The sequence below is a fragment of the Mastigoproctus giganteus genome, chromosome 10, assembly GCF_048544385.1.
Source record: "Mastigoproctus giganteus isolate SK-2022 chromosome 10, ASM4854438v1, whole genome shotgun sequence".
Classification (NCBI taxonomy): Eukaryota; Metazoa; Arthropoda; class Arachnida; order Uropygi; family Thelyphonidae; genus Mastigoproctus; species Mastigoproctus giganteus.
Window position 1 is genome coordinate 160,880,471 of NC_143584.1, and position 24,226 is coordinate 160,904,696.

Below are 24,226 nucleotides of genomic sequence, written 5' to 3' on the forward strand. Positions count from 1 at the left end.
AAATTAAATTGCCTTTACTTTTTGATTTATCCTCTTAATATATCAGTCATGCACTATGAACATTGGCAGTCAGAGTGAGCATCATATACTCTTCACCCTTCCCAAGGGGGTGAAGAATGAATGATGCCCACGAAATCATAGGGAAAACCTTTTCCATCATTCAAGCGAACAGTAATTAATACAATACTATATTAAAACAAATAAACTGGCTTTGCTTACTTTGTTCGTGTTTCTCTTTCTTCTTAAGTTGTTCCAGCCTCTCTTTATCCCTGCGTTCCTTCTCTAGTTTCTGCTCCTCCTCCATCTTCTTCTGCTGCTCCAGATACTCCTGCAACATAGTATGGTCACCTGAGACCTGTGACGTCTGGAAGTATGTGGCTGGGGCACGTGAGAAGCGTTCTTCGAATTGTTTCTGGATTGGCAAGAGGTGTTTATTGAAGTTACATGTATTGAAGAGAGCAAAGTTTTGATCGGTGGACTGGTTAGAGCATTAAGGGAGGCAACGCTATATTCTAACATGCTGTAGGTTAGTGATTTTAGCAGCTCTACCTTTCTTTTAGAACCTTCTTTGTGATAAATGCACGGAAAGCAACAGGAAAATAACCAAATGTCAATCATTGTACTATTTAAAAATTCACACTGTACGATTACTGAGTTCCTTGGGCCATTTTTAATTGGATTGTGGCAGAGGTAGTTTTCAAAACGATTTTAATTTCATACGGAATGGCTGGCACAGTTTACGAATTTAAAAGTGAAGATCACTGACATCTGGGAGTATTTCCTACCATTTTGTCGCTGCAGCATAGGAAGCATACGACCACAAGAGAGACGATGTCCATGTCAGCAGTACCAATAAGTTAACCCCAAGCTGTTATTGTATAATCAACAACAGGCTTTGAGAACAGCTGATCACAGTACACAACTAATTATCAACAACAGTCTCTACAAAACATCCAAAATGTAACTGTAGGCTTCGTGAGAGCCTGAGCGAGCCCAAGGCAATACACTCCATGCTTTTATCATACAATGACAGTTCGAGTTACTTTTAAGCTACAAAAGAACGTTCTATGATGTGCAACAATTAGTTTTAGTTTTATGGTAAAGCTTCCTGTTACTTTTCGTGCTTTTTCAACATGCATATATAGTACACTATCCTACAAAAGTCATGGGACACATGTCTATCACTTTTGATACTACAGTCAGGGAAACATGTGTCCTAAGTGCCACAACTTTTGGTAAGATTGTGTGCGTGTGATAGAAGCATATTCAGCATTATACGAAATGTAATCAAGATGTTTTTGGATTTCATAAAAATGTTATCACTTGCTGAGTATTCTATATTGTGACATTCGAAGTAGTCCTCTTGAGAGTTGATACAGCGGGTTCAGCGATTATTAGAAACATTTCTGAGTTCCTGGGTTTTTTTTTTTTTTTGACTCCTGTCAGTAGGTCGTGCGATTTTTGTGACACTCAGAAATGTAGTGAAGTCTTCGTCCTTTCACTGAAAGAACGCAAATTTCACTTTTAGCTTTGAAAAAAAATCATGGGGAGCTAGATCTAAAGAATACGCAAGGTGAGGGAACACGAACATGTTGCAGTTGGCCAGAAATTGTCGCCGAAATAAAAAAAAACATACTTCTACAGTCCAAGGGCGAAGATTTAATGATATTTAAGAGATCTAAGAAAGAGAGATAATTGTATCAAGTCTCAAGAGTATCACAACATTTTAATACAATCCAGACACGTTTTGATCACACCTCGTATTTATACCATTCTTTACCAAGTAATGAACCACTAGTTTAAATATGCTAACTGAGGTTACACTTTACATGAGCAGGGCTAACGTATACAGAAATAAACTATAATTGAAACAATGAACTTACTGTTTATAAACTTTTCATAAATTGTACTGTGCGATTCAACTTTTTTCTAGTTGTTAAGTCCTGCCATCCCTGTTCTAACTGGCGAATCTTTTGTATCATTCATTCTGTTTATATGCTTCCACTTAAATTAAATTATGCACTATAAGAAATTATTCCTTCCTAAATAATTTTATATAATAATAACATATAATAATTATTATTATTTATATAAAAGGGTGGTTGAGTGGGAGAAGACAGAATGGTAATCAATGGACGCTGCTCTTCGTGGATTAATGTTATTAGTGGAGTTCCCCAGGGATCGGTGTTGGGCCCATTGTTGTTTTGTATATTTATTGATGATATTGATGAAGGTATATCAAACTTAATGTTGAAGTTTGCAGATGATACAAAGGCTGGCAGGGTTGTTAATGAGAGTAATGACAGTATGCTACTGCAACAGGATCTAGAAAACATGGGCAGATGGGCTGAAAAGTAGCAACTGAAGTTTAACATTTACAAATGCAAAGTACTGAATATGGGTAGCAAAAACTCCAGAGCAATATACCAACTGTGTGGTGTTACACTCAGGATAGTGGAGAATTAAAGAGATCTGGGGGTAATTGTGAAGTCAGATATTAAGTTTTCTGATCAGAGCAGATCATGGGGTCTTGTCAATGATATATAGGAATTTTGGTATTAGGGAAAAGGAGGTGATTATCCCTTTGTGTAAGGCAATGGTCAGGCCGCGCCTTGAGTAATGTGTACAGGTCTGGAGGCCTCATTTTAGGAAGGATATAGAGTTGCTTGAGCGGATACAGAGAAGGGCAACAAGATTGGTGAGGGGAACAAAGGTCTCATCAGGAAAGGCTTAAGTTCTACAAATTTCAGCTTCTGGAGACTAGGCACCTGCGAGGTGATCTGATTGAGGTGTATAAGGCCTTGAATGGGTTGAGCAGGCTCAATTCTGATGGGATTCTTCCTGTTTCTCAGATTACGAACCAAGGAGGCATAAATTCAAATTGGGGAACGATAGTTATAGAATAGATGTGGGGAAATTTGCCTTTAGCCAGCGAGTTATTGATTGCTGGAACAACAAACTTCCATTTGTCGTTGTGGAAGTTGATAAGCTTAAATAAATTCAAGGAGGAACTGGACAAAAGTTTAGAGGGAATGGATGTGTGAAATGGTTTTTAATTTTTTTTTTTTTTTTTTTTGGCTGATGCTACATAAGCTTGCTTTCTTGCATCATATGCATCTACTAATTCTAATGCTAATCCATTGTTAATTGTCGAATATAAGTTTTACCCTGCTTCAGTTCGCTTTATGTTACTAAAATCGTTTATATTTTCATAATTAACAGAGCTTTGATTCTAATCTGAAATACATAAAAAATTTTCATCCATATAAGTTAAATACTACATTTCCTTTGGTTCGTCAGTCCAATAAAAAAATTCTTAATGGACGTTTATATTTTTATCTGTCACTGAAAAAAAAAAAAAAAAAAACCCTACATAAGTTTTCAGTTTCCTTCTTCAGGTCGTGCTCACGTCGCTACACCATAATGGCTTCCGCACTGTAATGGGACGCATAAATCTGACATGTCTCATTATCACTCTAGGGAGTCCTGATGTCACAGGATATTAATTCTGAAACGTAATCACTTGAGTTGCAAGTCAGAGAGGAAGAAGGTACTGATTTATTAAATTTACAAGTATAAATATACAAATATAAATTTCTATGTAAATCAGTACGTATGATAATGTAAAAGAACGCCAAAAGAAGCTATTATGATAATTATTGAAGTGCGAAACCAACTCCATTGTCAAGTACTCGAATTCATATTATATGTGAATATATAATTTACGCTCTACTATTTAAATACCATTTAGATAATAAATATCAAACAGAAACCATTCTGAAATTTTTAAGGATATTAATTAATCTATAAGTAAAGAACAAAAGAGGTAAGTATATTAAGATTAAAACACAGCTCACCTATAAATAAGTCAGTAAAATATTTAAAGCGGACAATTCGTATTTAATTTTTCCCCCCTGCATAACTACATTGAGCAACAATCTATGTAGATGTGGCTACAGATAAAATATATTTTTATGGGCCTTAAAGTGAAAACAACGATAAAAAATCTTGAAAAATAAAATCAAAAACAGATGCGACATTCCTTGTTACAATTATAGTTTATTAAATTTCAAATTACGTTAAAGAGAGCGCTGCTGTACACTCTGAAAAATGCGGACAAATAAACAAATAATAAAAAAAAAAAAATTCAGAACAAATAAAAATAAGCATTATAAACAAACTAAATGATGATAAATTATACATATATATTAACCATTTTTTAAAAAATAAATCCCGAAAGATACAAATGAATATTGAAAACTAAAAACATAAAAATTAATGAATAGTTTAATAAATCTTGACAAGAATTTGAATAATTTTACTTCATTGTCGTTCAAATAAGCAAGTGTCATTTTAGAAAATTCACTCATTTCAAATATGTGACACGCCTATGTGTGTTCAACACCAAAGCAACTAAAGCTATGAGGTTTCAGTATACTGTGTCTGTAAATTGTGTGCATTCTGTGGTTGATTCGCCTTTTCGCTGGATGAAAAACTCAAGTTTCCAGGAGGAAAAAGAGCCACACATCCCTCTCCTAAGTCTAACTAACTCAGTCATGTTGTGGAAAAAGCCCATAAAATTCCTGGCGTCATTGACGTGATTCGAAAACCGGCATTTTCCAGGTAGAAAGGACTATAATTATATTCACTGTGTTACTGCGAGGATATGTGACGCATTTTATAATATGACCAAGAAAAAGACCCTGCCATTTCTTATTCCTTATCACACAAAGAAAATATTGACGACATTACAAAACCTATTAGAAATCTTCGATTTTAGCAGCTAAGGTCGGACATATCGCACAGATATTGATGGGACTTGCAAATGGACATGATCTCTAAGAATCATTTATCACAGCATCATTAATTATGCATTTATCTTTCTTTTACCCGACCTTTTCGATCAGAAATCCAACATTCAAATTCCTTATGTGTCTAATATAAATAAGATTTACTAAACTATTTCTCCTAGTGAATATTCCCCCATACTTCTTCAACCCATGCACGGTACTAAGTACTATAGGTTTTGATACCTTTTGTGTTTGGGGTTTTCATAAAAAAAAAAATATAAGACTAAGATTGAATACAGCATCAGATTAGGATTAGAAAAACTATTATCACCACCAAGTATACGGGAAAACGCTGTGCCTTCTACAGTTTTAGATCGTTGTCATAAGTACGGCCTCTGTATTTTATTGAACTGTCATTGAGGGTCAATTTGAAACAAATATAATGACACCGGAGCTGTATATACAAAATACAGAATTTAATTCACGAGTAACTAATTAAAACATAATAATGAAATAGCCAAGTAGTTCTAAACAACAGAATATTCTGATAATGCTTACTTACACGTATGATTGAAATTAAGAATTTAGAAGGCTTTTTAGATTAAAAATACTATCTGAAATACAGATTATATCCAATTTACGAACAAAGTATTTTAAAAACTTAAGGACAGCATGGAGCAAAAAATAAAAAATAAAAAAAAAGTTAGGTGATCACGCAACGCGTTACATTTAAGAAATTTTATTTATTAAATTAATAGGGGTTTTTTTCTGTGATTAATAGAAATGAAGTTAATAATTAATTATCTTTTTGCAATTAATTACTAATTTATTAACAAAGACTACGAGGGGATATCAAAAAGTTCATACCCTGACCTAGATAAAACATCCGTAAGTAGATGCTGTTTTAAATATACGTTGTCTACGTATTCAATAACTAACATGCGAAATTTCATTCCCCTAGGTGATCATAGACCAGAGGTGGAGCCCGGAATCTGAGGAAGGACGCTATGGTTGACAAAGTGGAGTATCGAGCAGTGATCAAGTTCCTGCATTTGCAGGGCAAGAAAGCTCAGGAAATTGAAGACGAAATGAAAGCTGTGTATGGACAGAATTGTCCATCTTATGACACTGTAAAAAAAATGGAAACAGGAGTTCTAGTGCGGTCGTACAAGTGTCTTTGACGAACCAAGAGAAGGAAGGCCATCAACATCCACAAACTGAGACGGTTGCAAAGGTTGAGCATCTGGTGCTGAGTGACAATTCATTTCACCGCAAATGCAGTGGGAATTAGTTATAGGTCTGCCCACAGAATTTTACATTACTATCTGCACATGTCTAAGGTCTCAGCGCGATAGGTTCCAAGATTGCTGATGCCTTTGCAGAAGCAAAGTCGAATGCAATGTTCTCGCCAGCTGTTGAATTTGTATTATGCGAATGTTGAGAACATTTTTGATCGGTTGCTGACAAATGACGAATGCTGAGTGCACAATGAAGAAACCATTGCGTGGACTCCTGTTTGATTCGTTTCAGGAAGTCACTAATGAAGTGGAATCGTGGTTTCGGGCAAAAAGTGTGGAATTCTATGATCAAGGTATTAAACAACTGATCCATAAATGGGAGAAATCTGTTACTATACATGGAGAGTTTATTTCCAATAAAATCAATATAAAAAGTTTAAAATATTACGTGTTTTCTCATATTTTCAATTATTTTCTCTTTGGAATTTTGGATTTTAATAAAACCTGAAATGTAACACGTATTTCAAGAATCTTCTGTGGTTTAATAAAATAAACAAATAACCACGCCCAGTGAGAGTCCCAGATAAGGGCTAAAGAGATTACAGCTCCTTCTCATTATGAAAATAGGTGACCAGATAAAGACACATTAAAAAAGCCCACACGAAAATTCCGCACAGAAAAAACCCCACTGTCATAAATACTCACAATAAAAATACCCACACGGAAAATTGCTCACACGAAAAATTTTCACATTATTTTTAGTTTACAAAAAACAAATTCTTTCATATTTCAAAACACAACCAAATGTTGAATTTATATATTTTTTTCCTACTGCTGTACGATGTATTTTAATATAACTTTGATATAGAACATTTGATTTTAATATAAAATAGAATATTTGTATGTAAATGTTTGTTAGGGAAATTACAGGAAATAAAATTCTCTGGTTTTATTGCAACTAAAGCCTTTTATTTTATTTATAAAAATAAATTATATTTTCTCTGTCTTACAAAGTGAACAGTCAACACTCTTTGGTTTTTTATCAACAAACAACTAACTCAAACATATTTCAGTGATTTATTTATTTGTCAAGGATTTGAATAGAATTTTCATTACTGTAAGTTAGCCAATCTCTGCAAGTATTTCAGTTTGTCTTCTACCTGCTCATATTCCTACACAAGTGGCAACCAAGTCATTCAGTGCATCATATCTTCTCTTTTTCGCCTATAGATGACCTACCCGTGCATTAGCCAATGTCAATCTGTGGCAAGCCAGGTCCTTCTTCAGTCCATTAAACAAAAACCACAAGCTGAGATGACCGCAGTGGAATAGGGAATTAAGTGCATTGTGGAATCTCTCACAGCAGTTTGTAGTTTTAAGCGACCGTTCAAGAGCACATCATGATGGTTCCATATTCTTATTGGAAAGTGCAATCTCTACCTGCTGCGCCCTCAATGAACGTGGAAAAGGAAGTACATGACCGCTTCATTATAGCTATCTTCGTCTGGAAATGTGGCGGCAAGCTGAAAGATACTCCTCATATCATGGACTGGGACAAAGGTTAATGCAGCAAGAGACTTCAGCTTGAGTTTTATATTTATATCAGTTTCAAATTCAGTCTTCAAGCCAACATTGCTGAGTTTCCTGATGAGACTCTGACACAGATGGAAATAGCACCCTTTGACCTCAGCGCGTGGAAAGGCAATCCTCACTGCATTCATGCAAACCTTCTTAAAATCCACTAAAACTTTTGAGGCAACAGATTTGGAACCAACAGCGTCATGATTTCAAACATTCTATTATAAGTATCCAAGTTCTTTTTCTGTAACAAAATACATGGCGAATATGAGTTACCTATCTTGGCATGCCACATATACAGTTGGTAAAACATGTCTGGAACCTTATCAAAAGGTGTCATCTCCGTAAATTGTATCTTTATTCAATTCAACCAAGAGTTATTTATCACCTAAAACCAGAAGTCTGTCTGGATCATCCACACCTCAATCGTGAAGTATCAGTTAACAGTACTTCTCAGGAATGTCAAAATTTATTCTTGTTGGATTAGACAAATGACCGTATTTTCTGTGATTGAGAAGATTTCTCGCAAGGGATGATTGTTTGGGCATATGGGCCAGTACATCGTTACTCAACTCTGGCAACACATTCCCCATCACATTGCGAGGAGCAGAACTAACTACTCTCATGTATTGCCTCATTTTGCTTCTGGCAACGTTGGCCTCTGCTTTTTGAAGACAGGAATCATGACAATGTTCGGTTGGTTGTTGTACTATGTTGCCATATTTTGTCTTGATAATTGAATGATGATTGAGGGTGCAGAAAATAGAGATCTCCAGTTTCCAATAAGAATATGGAATCATCATGATGCAGCTCTTGAACGGTCGCTTAAAACTACAAACTGCTATGAGGGATTTCACAATGCACTTAATTCCCTATTCCACTGCAGTCATCTCAGCGTGTGGTTTTTGTTTAATGGACTGAAGAGGGACCTGGCTTGCCACAGATTGACATTGGCTAATGCACGGGTAGGTCGTCTATAGGCGAAAAAGAGAAGATATGATGCCTGCATGACTTGGTTGCCACTTTTGTGCAGGAATATGAGCAGGTAGAAGACAAACTGAAATACTTGCAGAGATTGGCTAACTTACAGTAATGAAAATTCTATTCAAATCCTTGACAAATAAATAAATCGCTGAAATATGTTTGAATTAGTTGTTTGTTGATAAAAAACCAAAGAATGTTGACTGTTCACTTTGTAAGACATAGAAAAAATAATTTATTTTTATAAATAAAATAAAAGGCTTTAGTTGCAATAAAACCAGAGCATTTTATTTCCTGTAATTTCTCTTTCAAACATTTACATCCAAATATTCTACTTTATATTAAAATCAAAAGTTTTATATCAAAAGCTATATTAAAATACATCATATAGAAGTAGAAAAAATATATATAAATTCAACATTTTGTTGCGTTTTGAAATATGAAATAATTATTTTTAGTTTACAAAAAACAAATGTGAGCATTATTTATCCGTGTGGGTATTTTTCATGTGAGCTTTTATGACAGTAGGGTTTTTTTCTGTGCGCAATTTTCGTATGAAAAATACCCACACGGAAAATTGTCAGGGAACCATAAAAATAATGTGGATTTTTACTGCTACACGATGATTAAAACTCAATGAATTCCGGAAACATTGCTTTAATCACCTCTTCAGGAAATTCTGAGACTGCTACTGGCAACAAGCACCTCAGAGTAGTATGCGGTCAATATTTTCGTAATCATCAGCCATTTTCAATCCACTGCAGGATGAAGGCCTCTCCAGTAACTTTCCAGTTCCTTCTGTTTTGTGCAATGGCCATCCATTTACTACCCACAAACTCATGAATTTCATCTATCCATCTCCGTCGTTGTCTTCCAGGTTTTCTTCTAGCTCCTCTTGGGTACCATTCTGTTATTCTCTTAGTCCATCTGTCATCATGTCTTCGAGCAATGTGTCCTGCCCAAGACCATTATTTATTTCTTCCTAGATTTTAATAAAAATTGCAATATGACGCATACTGAACGTTAAAAAATAATTATAATTCATTATAACTATTTATATATTTGGGAAACTGATGAAAAAAACAACAAGCATTCTATAGAAGTAATGGTTTCCTATTCACAGTTCTTAAACCATGATGAAAAAAACAAGCATTCTATAGAAGTAATGGTTTCCTATTCACAGTTCTTAAACCAAGAACTTTTCTGAAAATCCGCCATAGTGGTAACTCATTTCTCCAATCAGCACACAGTTTTAGTTACAGTATATGAATAACATATGATATGTACGGAAAAAAAAAGGAATTATAATAATTCCCGGATTTCTGTTCGTCCGATTTTAATTAAATTTAGAGCGGCTGTCGACAACTCTTTCTAAAAGAGTTAAATATAAAATTCAATGGAAGTCCATCAAGTGGGAGTCGAGCTGTTCCATACGAAGAGACATTGAAGACAATAGGCGCTTCACTCATATGCAAACACCCATAAGAAAGAAATTACAAATCAGTGACAACAGCACGCAACACATTTAAGAAAAATTGTTAGTAAAGATTTATGGCTCCATGTGCTTGTCGATTGTTTTTAAGAAATGAAATGAGAAACAGTGATGACAAGGAAAACCTCCATTTTTATTTCAAAAGAAATTTGCACTGCTTCCTGATATAAAAAAAAGAAAATTTAGATAAATGATTTTTTAATTATACGTAAGATCACAATCGCTGGATTGCCCAACAGTCTATCATTATCTTGTAGGAACCTGTTATTCATCCCAAGGTCGTAATCTATTCACTTAAGTTTCATGATTCCAGCAGTAATCATAAAATAATTTCTGCTTTCAAAACAGTGTTTATTTTATTTCAAAACAATAAAATAAACACTGTTTTGAAAGCAGAAATTATTTTATTTTATTGTTTTATTTAAAACTTCAACCATGAAGATTAAATTGAAGAAGAAGAAATTCATATATCACAGAATCAATAAAAAAAAATCCAAAATATTAAATGAGCTCTCGTATGTTCAAACATTCTGTTCTTGACTATAGCTATGTTTATTTGTCTAGAAATCATTTAAGTGTCCTACCAATATCTTTTTTCTTTGACAACGATTTTTATAGAATATAATTATGCAAAGAGACTTGCCACAAGGAAGAAAATTGAGTTCAATATATATATAGCTAGATGAGGACCTGAAAATGGCGATGTCTTAATCAAAATTATGGTGATGTACTCTTAAATCTCACTTATCAGAATTATGATGAGAAATGTTATCTGCTGATGCCAAAATTCAAATATCATAATCAAGAATTTCCATCAATCTCATTTCCGCAAAGGGGTGAGGGAACAGCAGCTGTCATTGAACACGTAAAACAGCCCACTGGTAATACTTTTACATCAAAGCTGGCTCAAATCCGATAGCAAAACTGCAAATGGTAGGTCGTTACCGACTGGCACTTGCAACTTTAAGATAGACAAGCCTGTGTGCATGGGGTGATTCTGATAACTTCTTTATTTGCAGTCACTGACATCCTTGGTGCATCTGATAATCTGTTGTGACCTTTTTGCCAATTTCAAGTGAAGCTGGCATTACCAGATAAACTAATTAAATTCATTACCAGATAAACTAATTAAAACTTAACGCAAAACACTATCTGATAGAAACCATCAGAGAAATTTTATGAGCATCTAGAGAGATGTAACTAAAATATTTCTGGGCTGATCCCTTACAAATAAATAATATTTTAAACAATGGTTACATTTACAAACGCTGCACTTATCACAGAAACTAATTCGCTTTCATCCAAGTATTGATTAATTTAATAGTTAAGTTTTAATTAATTTAATCAGCAATGATTGCTTATATTTGGCCAGGCGGTGTATTAAAAGGTCAAAACAGGTTATCAGATGCACTAAGAGTGTCACTGACTGCAACTAAAGCAAGAAGACGTTATTGGAATCACCCCATGTACACAGGCTTGTCTGTCTTACGAAAGCATGACCTGTAAAGATAACATAATCACCTCAGCGTGTGCCCTGTTACCACGCAAACAGCTTTCTACATCTACTCCACAACCTATATCTCGGCTGCAAAACAGCCTCGAGCAACAGTAAAAGTGACTTCGTTATAATTTTTGTGTAATACGCGTAGTTAATAGTGGTGCATACGTTTCAGAGTAGGCTTAAGTCATAACATGAAAGATGAGAACGTCCAAGAAACACATTTGAGTAGTAATAGTAGTACAGTGGCAAATGATGCAAGGAAGAAAGCTTATACAACATCGGTTAAAGGGAAAAAAATTCCCACATTATCTACCCATCCTCTCTATTCATTTCTCTAATTCATCCTTCCTTATTTTTATTCAAGATACCCACTTCCACAACACCAGATGTAAGTTTGTTTTTATAATCAAATACTCTCTGTCTGAAACCAAATTTTCGCACCTGTACCCTGCAGCTACTCTTTTTCAATTTAAATTTACGTCTCCTTGTGTGCGTCATTCGAGAAAGAGTAAGAATAACATCGGCATTTAGATCTCCTACTTGAGATTTGCACATCTCCAATCTGTAGGCACTCTGCGTGAATATAAGGCTGCTCTCATAATTATGCCCAAAGGTTTCTTACCTCTTGCTACTTCTTTTAACATAATTTTAAAGAATCAGTCTCTCTGAAGTACAGTACTTCACTTACTTTTAGCTTCAACAAATTCTCTTCCAACTTCCTCTCAGTTACCACAATATTATTTAATTCTCAATTAGAATTAGGTACTCCTAGAATTCATATCACTAAAAACTTCTTTACATCTGAATGTAGATGCCAAATATTATTTATGCAGTGTGTCAGCAACCTAAACAGGATCATCAATGATTTTGTCATTCATGCCCAGTAGACCAATATGTTTCGTTCCTCTTCTTCTAGTGTTAACATGAGCAAAGACTTCTTTGCTACTTTTCTTCGCATTCTTACCCGAATTACCTTAATGACTCGTCTCTAACGGAGTTTCTCCACTCTCTGTCTCATAGACGTACTGTTTCTGCTGCTTGACTTTTCTATAGATACTTCTAGGAGCACTGTTCTTCTGAATTGGCTTCTATAATTCCCGCTCTCTCTACTAAGGCAGTTCGAACACGTGCCGCAACCAGTCAACATCTTTCAAATTCGTTTTCTGGAACACCTCCCTTCATACGTATTTCCTGAAAATTACAATCTACAGAAATTCAAGTCTAATGTCAATAAGTATCTTCTTTCATTGTCTCAACCTTCACTCGTGCACGGTACTAAGTACTATAGGTTCTAATACCTCTCGTGTTTAGGGTTTTACCTACCCACCTCACCAGGCCATCTGGAGACGAGAAAAAAAAGTCTACTTGCAGCTCCATTCAATAAAAATTGGCCATGACATTGCCGATTCGAATACACCATCAGTTAAGTCATCTATCTCGTTACCATTACATCATAAAAAATTAATTCTGTAATTTTTTGGTCGTCATTGCAATTATAACCAGATAATAAAACGCAGACCACAGCGGAAAACCAACCTTTAGGAAAAAACACCTTGATATCAGATTTATTCCTTCACACTGGAATAAAAAAACATGCGCAGGTCTATGAATATTAAAATGTCTCACTGGGTTAGTCTCAAAAGAAAGATAAAGATCTATGCATTGCTTCATTTTTGTAGCGTATGTGAAAGTTATTTACATGCGAAACGGGTAGGAGTATTTTAAATACTATTACATTGGAAAAGCGTTAAGCTTGTCTATTATAGCTGGATGAAAATCACGTCCCCAGAAAGCTTGGCTTGTATCGGACATCAACTATATTACAAAAACAGTTATGATTGTAAATAAGGGATAAGCGAGCCGATATATACACACTGTAACACAGAAATTACAGAAAATTAAGGGGACTAAGAGTTATACAAGTTACATAAACAACACAACGTTTAGATAACTTTGTGGCTATCTCTTTTTGATGTTGCCAAAAGGCAAAAACAAGATGGATGGGAGAATAAACACGGAAGGCTGTCGTCTCGAATTTCAGACGTTGTAATGTCCTTGAAACGAATTCCTTAATATTCGACTAATTTTGAGTTTTAAAAATTGAGTTCACCTAATATTTTTCTTATCTTATTGAAATGCTTGATTTTTTTTTTGTTTGTTTGTTAAGATAAATTTTAATTTCTGGATAATTTCTTGATAATTACATCAGCGGTCAAAATTGCTGTATACCCTAAAGCAGACAAAAGATTCTAAAGGAAAATTTCACGCAAGTTTAAACTCCACTTGATTGGTCTCTTCCTCCATTTCTTTACCCAGAAGGCTTTTCTTATCGATAACGATCAATAAGAAATGAAACTTCTAGGAAAAATCGTTTTATTTATGCAGTATAATATTATAATCAATCATTTTTTGTTTTGATATATTTTATAGTAGATAGGTAAACAAGGTTTTCAGCCTTGACTTGATGACCACAAGGTGGTAAAGCAAAATAAAAATAATAATACTTTTTAAGTTGCTTGTTTCAATGCCACTCATTCTCGGAATCCAGTTTTACCACACTGTCCTCATCAGAGATTAATATCAGATAAAATATTACCCATCGCTCGTAAAGTAATATTTTACTTAAAAAAAAAAAACAACTAATAACCACACCTGTTTCAGAATCCTAAATTGGGGTTTTGCTTTTTAGCTTCCTAAAATCTACAGCCAATTTTATTTCTTCGAACTACTGGACCTATGCCAAAAGACCTTAATCTAACTGCGTATTTTGAAGACCGATTATAAACTACTCTGAAAACTTCAGAGTTATGTGGCTAGTGTCGGATTAAGGCCAACAGCAGCTAAAACTGAACGAATCTCAACCCTCTTTAATCTCAATATTAAGATGCAAATAAGAAGCACACCGCCCTACCATTAAAGTCCGGACACTCCTCCTTCGATAGTTGGTTACCTCCTACTCACCACGTGTCAGACACCTATAAATATGCTCGAAAGCCTTCAAGGAGACAGTAGTACGATTGTAAATGTAAGATGCCGCGAAGGAGTTAACAGACTTCCAGGGCTGAATGATAATAGGATGCTACGTAATGAATCGGTCTCTGTACATGACATTTCAACGGCTCTGAAGATTCCAAGGTCAACAACTGGTGATGTGATGTGCAAATGGAAATGACTGGGTCGAAAACGAACGGTAATCCTTCGAAACTGACGGAATGTGACAGGAAAGCAAAGAATTGCAAAGAATTATCCACTGGGAACGCAGGTCAAAGTTGTCACAGCACACAAAAGCCCTCGGTGAGACGATTGTAACGCATGTCAGCACTGGTACAGTGTGAAGGACCCTGCATGATATGGGTCGTACAACCGTCCACCCCGAAATGACGCCGTCGTTCTAAGACTATAGACCAATGGAAAGCTGTGCTTTCGGCTGATGTTGTTTGTTGTTGTTTGGTTTTTAGGAGCATTAGCAACTAAGGCCATATTGCTCCGGAATATGCGGTGGTCATTCCCTGACCTTTCCGCATCCTCCATATTTGGTGGTGACGGGCTCGAACCCCGGTCTAATCAAGAAGCGTGTGGTACGCACTGCTGCTCCTTCCCACCTGGCTACGGAGACGCCGCTTTCGGCTGAAGAGTCACAATAAATCGTCTACCAGTCTGAGGGTTGTGCCTGAGTGTGGCGGATGACCAGAGAAGAGCAACCTGCCAGACTGTATCGTCCAGACAATGAAGTTTGGTGGAGGCAGCGTGATGGTCTGGTGATGTTTATCATGGTTTGGCCTGGGATCATTGGTTGTTTTTGACAAAATTATGAAGTCTATCTAGACGACCCAGGTAATAATGCGTTAAAAGGCTAAAGGTTTCAGCACGCGTTATTAGTTTTCCTACACGAAAGTTAATTGTAAAATGCAAGTGACCGAATATTAATAGTAGGGCTTCCTGTAAGTACAATACTTTGAACTCGGGAACATTTCTATCAAGGCTGGACATGGGACCATTGCCTCATAGTCCGCTCCTTTCCACCTGTTCTAAATATTGTGTACTGAATAAAATTATATTCAGAGTGTAAAATGCAAAACAGATTAGTTTATGAAAGCATTTGATTGTAAAATATCTGGTCTTCCAGGATAAAATGCTTAAACAATTTTTCCGAATTACAGAACTCATTGAAGCAGGAATCTTAATTGTTGGACTGAATGCGCACTTACATCGATTACGCGTGAATTTTTCAAAACCATTCTTCTGATGAGTCGACAAAAACATTTTGGGAGAGGGATAAAAGCCTTAAATTTGCAATTAATTATAAAAATCTTGGAATGAACGCAACGGTGATTGCCCGGATGTTAATTATCAAGAAATGAGATCCACAGAACGACTCATTTTGTAATGAAGTGGAGTAGGATTTTAATTAATTCAATATGTTTATGCTATGTGACGGCACATAGGATCAGAGGAGTTTACAAGATTGAGAGAATACAGGAACAGAACGGTATTTAGCAGTCACGCGCTTAGAACTATGGCTAGTTTAAACCGTGATTCTAGGCCGAAAACAAGAAGGAAATGTCTAGGTTGGGAAAAGTAATGATTGTTTTCAGAAACAACCACTTTGTGATAAAGTCATTCAGGAATGCATTTTCATCCGTTCTATTATCATCTTTCTGCAAAAATTTAGTAACCCTGGTGGTACAATTAAATATATTTTTAAACAAAAAAGTGTATTAGTGTTACTACATCTTTTTCTGTCAAAGAAGTGTTCTGGAAATATGAATAAGGATGAGGTAGAACAACCCTGCAGAGTAATAGTTTTTTTTTTCCGCCTTCGTCCTTTTGTAGCATTGGGTTTGATGTTGTCGGACATTACCCCTTTTCAACCCAACCCAGATCTTTCTGCAAAGATCTGCGAAAAAGAGCTCAAATACCTTTTCTCTGTTCACTAGCTTCGAATCCAGATTTTTTTCACACGGCGTGGATAGGTTGAGTCCACTGAAACCTTCTTTAAAGTAACATAAATAATAATTAAGTCGCATTAATCTGCTGCGGGAGATGATTCTTAACTTTCCCACGAATTATCAGAAATGGTAAAAAGCTTTTGAAAATACTAACTGAAAAGTTGGGGGCTAAATATAGGTCCTGTATATTCGATATCAGTGGAACCCTTTGTCAATATAAATTTAATAAATATGTATACATTTGTAGGTCAAATTTCTATGATTATACATTTATATTAATTTACATTTAGAGACGCTTTGCTGTCCATTGAAAGTGAAAGAATTTTCTAAAAACGAAATATTCTACACAAGCATAAACTATAAAAGAAATAATGGCTAATTCATACTTACTTTAATCCTTTCTTGTAACTGTTTCTCATGCTGTTCGGCTAATTGCTGTTGTTGTTGCTGGAAATGTTGTAGAAGGAGCTGTTGTTGGAGTTGTTGTTGCTGCTTCAACTGCAGCAGTTGCTGCTGGAACTGCATGTGTTGTTCGTGGAGGGCAGGATTTAGGATGGTATTGTTCAAGTTGTTTGCTAGTTCACCTGCGCGCTCCCTTCCTACGATGGACGATCCTCCAAAGCTAGGTCCGCTCATATCTGAAGTGAAAGATACTCAGGAGTTAAATAAATCACTCGACAAGAAATTTATATATTTCTTTAAAATATGCAGGCCAGAGATAATTTTAATTACATATAAATAAAAACACATTTGAAAAAATATGGACTATACACAGCAGATGTCATCTTTTAAGGGCACAACAGGTGATACTGTTGTACACAATGACATTAGTGATATTAAGAGTAGGAGAACTGAGGACTGACCTAACAAGTATAGTGCAATGTTGCCAAAAAGTCGCATGTTGCAATTGAATTTGAAAGTGTATGCAATTCTGTCCAGCCACGATAGGAGGGAGTATACGTTGAGGGCCTCGTCAATCATTTCGGCCCTGGAGAGAATGCAAGACTCATGGGGTAGAATTTTTCCCAGAGTGGTCTGTGCTTTTCAACAGGAGAGACTGTTTTTACATGGATAGGATATACTTAAATAGAAGGGGTGCAAAAATATTTGCTAATGCTATCGAGGCAGTGATAGGTTGGTCGAAAACCTGCTAGCTTTGGGAGGTACATAGACTAATAGATTAACTAGACCCGTAGGCAGAGTTGAAGCTGATTCTTGTACTGCTTCTGTTGGAAAATGCAGCAGCCTGGAAAGCGAGGTGCTTACCAAGGCTGCTGGAATTTCAAGCACTGCTATGGATCATCATGGAACCAGTAAACACATGGGCTGTAGACATATTGTTAAAGGCTTAGACATATGTGGATGTCAGACGAACCATTGAGACACGTGGCAGAGAATAAAAATGCGCGATATGCATATAAATTATCAGCTGATACAGAAGCCTATGGTAAATATGAATTAGTCTGCAATCAAGTCACAAAGGAGGATTAGGCAAGCTAAGGCAGATTATGCGAAGTCTCTGGCGAAGAATTCCAAGAAATGCAGCAAAGACTTCTCTTTGAATCACACTGGACCACTTGATGTCTGTGAGTTAACTGTTCATGAGATGTTGCTCAGGCTGTGGACAATTTGAATAGGTATTTTGCACCTAAATTCACACATGAGCAATTCTTTAGGAAAGGGGATGTCAGAAGTTTCTCAAACTCCAACGGGGAGCTAAATGACTTTGTGATAACTGAAAGGAAAGTGGAAGTGAAATTATCGAAGCTGAACATAAAAGGCACTTGGGGTGGATGGGATCTATTCAATCATAATAAGGGAGGGGAGGCAGCAAAGGAGGTGAGTAAACCCTTAGCTATAATTATGAAAGCATCCTTGGATTCAGGGGAGGTCCATTTGGAGTGGAGATGTGCAATATAAATCCAATTCATAAAGGGTGGGGGGGTCAAAAGGTAACATGAATAATTACAGACCTGTCAGCTTAACATCTGTTCTAGGGAAAATAATGGAGTCCCTGGTTAAAGAAGTAATGCAGGACTATCTGGACAGGAATGCAATATACTGCAGTCACAGCATGGATTTGTTAAGGGGCGGTCTTGTCTAACCAGTCTGATAGGTTACTATGACGCAGTGACCAAAGTATTGGATGCAAGAAATAATTTTGATATCCTATACTTGGATTTCAGGAAGGCTTTTAATACTGTTGCACATAAGAGACTGCTGTATAAACTGGAGCAATGCGGAATTAAGGGCAAGTTATTAGTATGGTTAAGTGGAAGAAGACAGAGAGAGGTTATCAACTGCCACTGATCTTCGTTGACTAATGTTATCAGTGCAGTTTCCTCATCTAATCTCATCTAGGTAAGAGGATTCAGTGCTGGGTCCATTGTTGTTTTCAGTATTTATTAATGATATTGATGAGAGTATATCAGGTTTAATGTCAAAGTTTTCAGATGATACAAAGGTTGGCAGGGTGGTTAACGACAGTAATGACGGTATGGTACTGCAACAAGATTTATAAAAAATTAGGTCAATGGGCTGAGAAATAGCAGTTGAAGTTTAATATTGACAAATGGTAGATACTGCATATGGGTAGCAGTATCTGCAGAGTAACATACCAACTGTGTGGTACTACACTCAGGGTAGTAGAAAATGAAAGAGACCTGGGGTTAATTGTGCAGTCAGATATGAAATTCTCTGAGCAGTGTAGACATGCTGCCAGCACAGATCATGGGATTTTGTCAATGATATACAGAAACTTTGCTAGTAGGGACAAGGATGTGATTGTCCCTTTGTACAAGGCCATGGTTATGTCGCATCTAGAGTATTATATACAGGTCTGGAAGTCAGGCCTCACTTTTGGAAGGATATAGATCTGCTGGAACAGGTGCAGAGAAGGGCAACCAGATTGGTGAAGGGAACAAAAGGGTGCTCGTACCTAGAAAAGCTTCAGTTCTGCAAAATGCAGCGTCTGGAGACTAGGAACCTGCTGGGTGATCTGACTGAGGTGTTTAAAGCTTTCAATAGATTGAGTAAGCTGAATGTGAATGGCATTGTTCTCTTGCTGAGACTACACATATGAGGGGGCATAAATTTAAGTTGAAAAAGTATGTTTGTGGCGATGTTTGCCCTCAGCCGGTGAGTTGATGATCGTTAATTGTTCACAGGTTGATTGTTGGAATAGGCTTTCATCTGTTGTTGTGGAAGTGGATGGTTTTGAATAAATTGAAGGAAGAATTAGACAAATTCTTGTCTTGAGAGTGTGGACTGGTGAAGGGTGTGCGTTTTTTTTTTTTTTTTGGCTGATGCTATATAAGCTTGCTTTCTTGTATCATTTGCCACTACTACCATTTCAGCAAACTAAAACTGGTTGAATGTTGTACTGTTTGATTGTCAATTCTCTATAGAGGTTTATTTTCACTTTCGAAGCTGTAGTCGGTCGGTCTGAAGCAGCGAGCTTTAGGGCTTTTTCTGTTGAGAAAAAAAATCCACGTATATGTAATTGATATTCAGTATAATACAGACATATGTGATTTAATTCAGTACACGATTGCCTTTAGAATGGCCGCTCAAACAAACATACATTCGCATCAAGTTTCATAACATCAACCTGTCAATATATTCGTGTTTCCTTCGAGTGGCCGTTCTGAAAACAATATTCTTACATCCATTTGGAAATACATTTTAATAATACTGCTACAGCCCTATGGGCACATATGGAATCTGAGGCACAAATACAGGTTTAGAGCATTAGCGAAATTAGTTGTTCGTCATTTTTATTTTCGCGTATTAACATTACGGAGTGTATCTATAAATACATTTTAAAATTTTCAAGAAAATAAATAAATAAATAAAAAAGTAATGAACGCACTCTCCCAAGTTCCGAATTCTTGCAATGAATTCGGAACTTGGGAATAAATAAATACTGAATTCATATCCCTTAACTTTATTTCTATCCTAAACTGGAACTCGCCCTCGTTCGGGAAGGGTCTGGCTCTTTATGAAACTGGAAATATTTTTGGGAAAACCAAAGATACATAAATTGAAGTACACGGGTTGGATTATAATTTATACATTTAAACAAACGGAATTCAAACACGGTACATCCGAACAGAGAAAAAAGATGAAAGGTGAAGAAATTCACACTCTTCTTGCATCATATATTTCCATCCCTGTTTTTGTATGCATCCTACCACCGATCAACATTATAACCGAACAGTTTATAATAATCTTACGCCACGCCATCAACATAACACGCATTACGTCAACTAGAACTATTCTTACATCATGTGTGACTGTAGTTTCCTGTGTGTATGTCAGTCTTCAAAAGATGTTTTCACAACGATCATGAATGGCCAGAATAAGATACTACTGGAACATTTTAACACCGCATGTTTATTGTGCTGTATTTAATGTAGCTTAGATACAACCATTTTAATATGCCTGTATCTAGCTCCTACACTTTGTGTTCTATTAGTATTGGATTGACATCAAGACGGGGTTCCAAGTTTATTTGGCTGATTGAACTAAAGCAGAATATTTTAACTACAGGCCGGAAGCCAAGTGTGGCCCTCTAGAGTTTCTAGACGTTTACGATGTTTACGGAAATACATACGATTTTAACTTTTAGCAACTTGTAGGAGGCCCTATATTTTACCTTATTCAAGAATCACTTTCTAAAGCAACAAGGTTTTTTTTTTTTTTTTTTTTTAAAGAAATGGGACACCTGATCTACGTAAATCATTTACTTCCAGTCTTGAGCAATCACAATGTTGATTCCAAATGTTTCCGACTAGTAACTCCTTTATTTAAAACTTTATTTGGTGTTCATATTCACTGTAATCTTACAGCCAAGTACGGTGCTGTTTATGTTTTTTTGAAGGAAATCGTACATCATATTTATATCAGGGTTTTTTTTTATTATTTACAGCCTTGAAGTTCTAATGACGTCATAAGCCAATGAGAAAACATCTAATAAAAGATTCCAAATGATAGTCACAAAGGTTACGTCATGAACGGCTTGCTGGTTAAGTCTAAGAAAGTTGGAAGGTGTCCAAGATTAACGGTGGAAAATGTTGACATATTTTAGAGAAATATTTCTGACTAGAGACTAGAAATACTCACCCTCACCATTTCACGCATTTAGTGAATGCGTTTAGCATGAAGTTGATCTTGTAACATTATTAGAATCTGTATATATACCTTGATATATAAATGAGTCAAAACACCTTAATTGGCAGGTTGAGAAAAAGTCATTTGTTTTAGCATTTCTAGAAATGTAGCATCTTCATCAGATTCTGAAATATATAGATATTTCTTTCAACTCTTTAAACAGTAATCATACAACAGATTCCCGATTATCTGGGAGGATTGAAAAATATAATTTCCTGCATAATCCGTACAATAAAAGTAATTCGTAAATATCATGAATATCTGAATGGTTTAAGCTGTTCAAAAACGGAAGTGAGGATGTTCGCGATGACCCAAGATGTGGGCCTCCGTGGGCCAACATCTTGAAACGGACAGAGTTGCAAAAGTTCGGGAAATTGTGGCAAGAGATTGTCGTTTGACCGTCAGAATAATGGCTGATGAGTTGGATATGAATAAGAAGACGAGATTCATCAAATTTTGCATGAAGTAATAAATGCATTCAATCAGGTAGTGATTACTTTGAATAAAAATAAAACCATTTTTGAGCTCCTACACTTTGTGTTCTTTTTATTGCTTCAATCCAGGAACTTTATTTCCACACCTCGCATTAAATGAACTTCTCTTTTCCCTTGATTTATCTTTCTGCGAATGGTACTGCGTAAATTTTGCAACAATCTTGTCAGCGACAGCAACGTCTCCTTGTTGTTCCATGGAGTCAAGGATAGACCAATTAAAGCTGTCAATTTAGCACTTTTTCATTTTTATTGATAAGCTCAATTTTCGTTCAACCAAAAAGAACAATCTTTTTCCGTTTTAATATGATGAACATACACAAACCGCAGTATTGCTGAAATATGACTAGAGTGGGTTACTAGGCAGAAAGCAAAGGTGGGAATAAGGTTTCTAAGAAATTCGATGGTCTGTCTACAGGAACATTAGAAAAATGGTAAACAAGCCATCAAAACAAATAATACCTATAATGGATTCCACGCATCGTTTTTGTTATCCGACTTAGATTTATGAGACTGTAGAGATTCCCGTTAATCCGCCTCCAAATAATGGAGAATCTATTGTATAAGGACAGTCATTTAAAGATCATAAAATATGGTTATTATTAAGTTATTTGCTTTTTTTTTCGCCAAAGCAATTACGACTATGAGGTCAGTGAATTTTGTCTGTAAGTTGTTATATATTATGGTCGGTTTTCTGGATGAAAATCCAAATTTTCCGAGAGAAAAGGCATTGCAACCGTCGTCCGAAAAAGAATAATTCACCATAATGTGAAAAAGAAAAATGTCTCTAATATCCAGACAGGACTCGAACCCATGCCTTTTCCACACGGGTCGTGTATAAAAGGATATTCAACTGTTGATATACAGCTTTTCTACAGATACTTCCCTGGGCAATATTAGTCTAAATTTATATCTGTAATTCCGTTTATTTTTTATTTTATTTTTTTAAAACAGTTTTAACATGCCTATGAACTACGTTATGTACACCAGTTCAGTCACGGTTAAACTCCAACTTTTAGTCCAATATTAAGTTTACACAGTTATTCCAGCCCTCGATTCATTCATAGTATTGAAGCTCCATTGGTTTCAAAAACATTTGCTGTTTGAGGTCAGCATAAAAATTCAACATAAAGTAATTATTATTAATAGTAGTAGAAGTGGCAAATGATGCATGAGAGCACACTTATACAGCATCAACCAAAATAATAATAATAAAATAACACTACCTATCCCATCTAATAGTACATCCTTATTGTTGCGATAATCTAATAGAGATTTCCAAAATTTTCAATCTCTGGCTGAAGGCAAATTTGTGCATATCAATCCTGCAACCATCTTTTTTCAATTTAAGTTTATGAGGAAAGAGTAAGGATGCCGCCAGCATTTAGTTTACTCAATCCATTTAAAGTCTTAAACACTTCAATTAGATCGCAGGTGCTTAGTTTCCAAGTTCTGAAATTTGCAGAACCGAAGTCTTTAGTAAAGGTATCCCTTTAAGAGTTCTTGACCAATCAGGTTTCTCTTCTCTGCACCCATTCAAAGAGATCCACGTCTTTCTTAAAGTGAGGCATCCAAACCTGTAAGCAGTACTCAAGATGTGGCCTAACCATTTCCCTATACAACAGGAATCTCCTTGATCTCCTTGTCTCTGTTGACAAAGTTCCTGTATACCACTAACAGAACTCCATGAGCTGTCCGAGCACCTGTCTACACTGCTCAGATAAGTTCATGCTGGACTATACAATTACCCCTAGGTCTTTTTCATTTTCTACTACCTTGAGTGTGGTACCATTCAATATCTTCGAACTACCGAGCCAATCATTAACCTTACCCGAATATCCGGTAGGACTATTATGGTATGAATTCAATAAGTACGAAATGGTATCCTGTGGGATAAATTTTATTTATATCGGAGATTTATTACAGGCATGTAGTTCTTCCAGTGATGACTGTACGTATATGCGACATACCAAAACATCTCACAAATGTTCAATAGCATTTAAGAGCTGAAGAATATGTGCGTCTCAAAAACCA

The 24,226-nt window shown here is 35.9% G+C and overlaps 1 protein-coding gene across 12 annotated transcripts in view; it reads right to left on the reverse strand.

Moving 5' to 3' along the window:
- The window catches only part of LOC150079426 (histone deacetylase 4-like), a 352,480-nt gene that overhangs the window by 218,562 nt on the left and 109,692 nt on the right, over positions 1-24,226 (reverse strand). For all 12 annotated transcript variants that reach the window (XM_090383436.1, XM_090383431.1, XM_090383432.1 and 9 more), the window contains 2 exons: positions 16,920-17,167; positions 220-412 (listed from right to left, as the gene is read on the reverse strand). In XM_090383436.1, the coding sequence (XP_090239562.1) occupies positions 220-412; positions 16,920-17,167 (441 nt within the window). The remainder of the gene's footprint in view (positions 1-219; positions 413-16,919; positions 17,168-24,226) is intronic.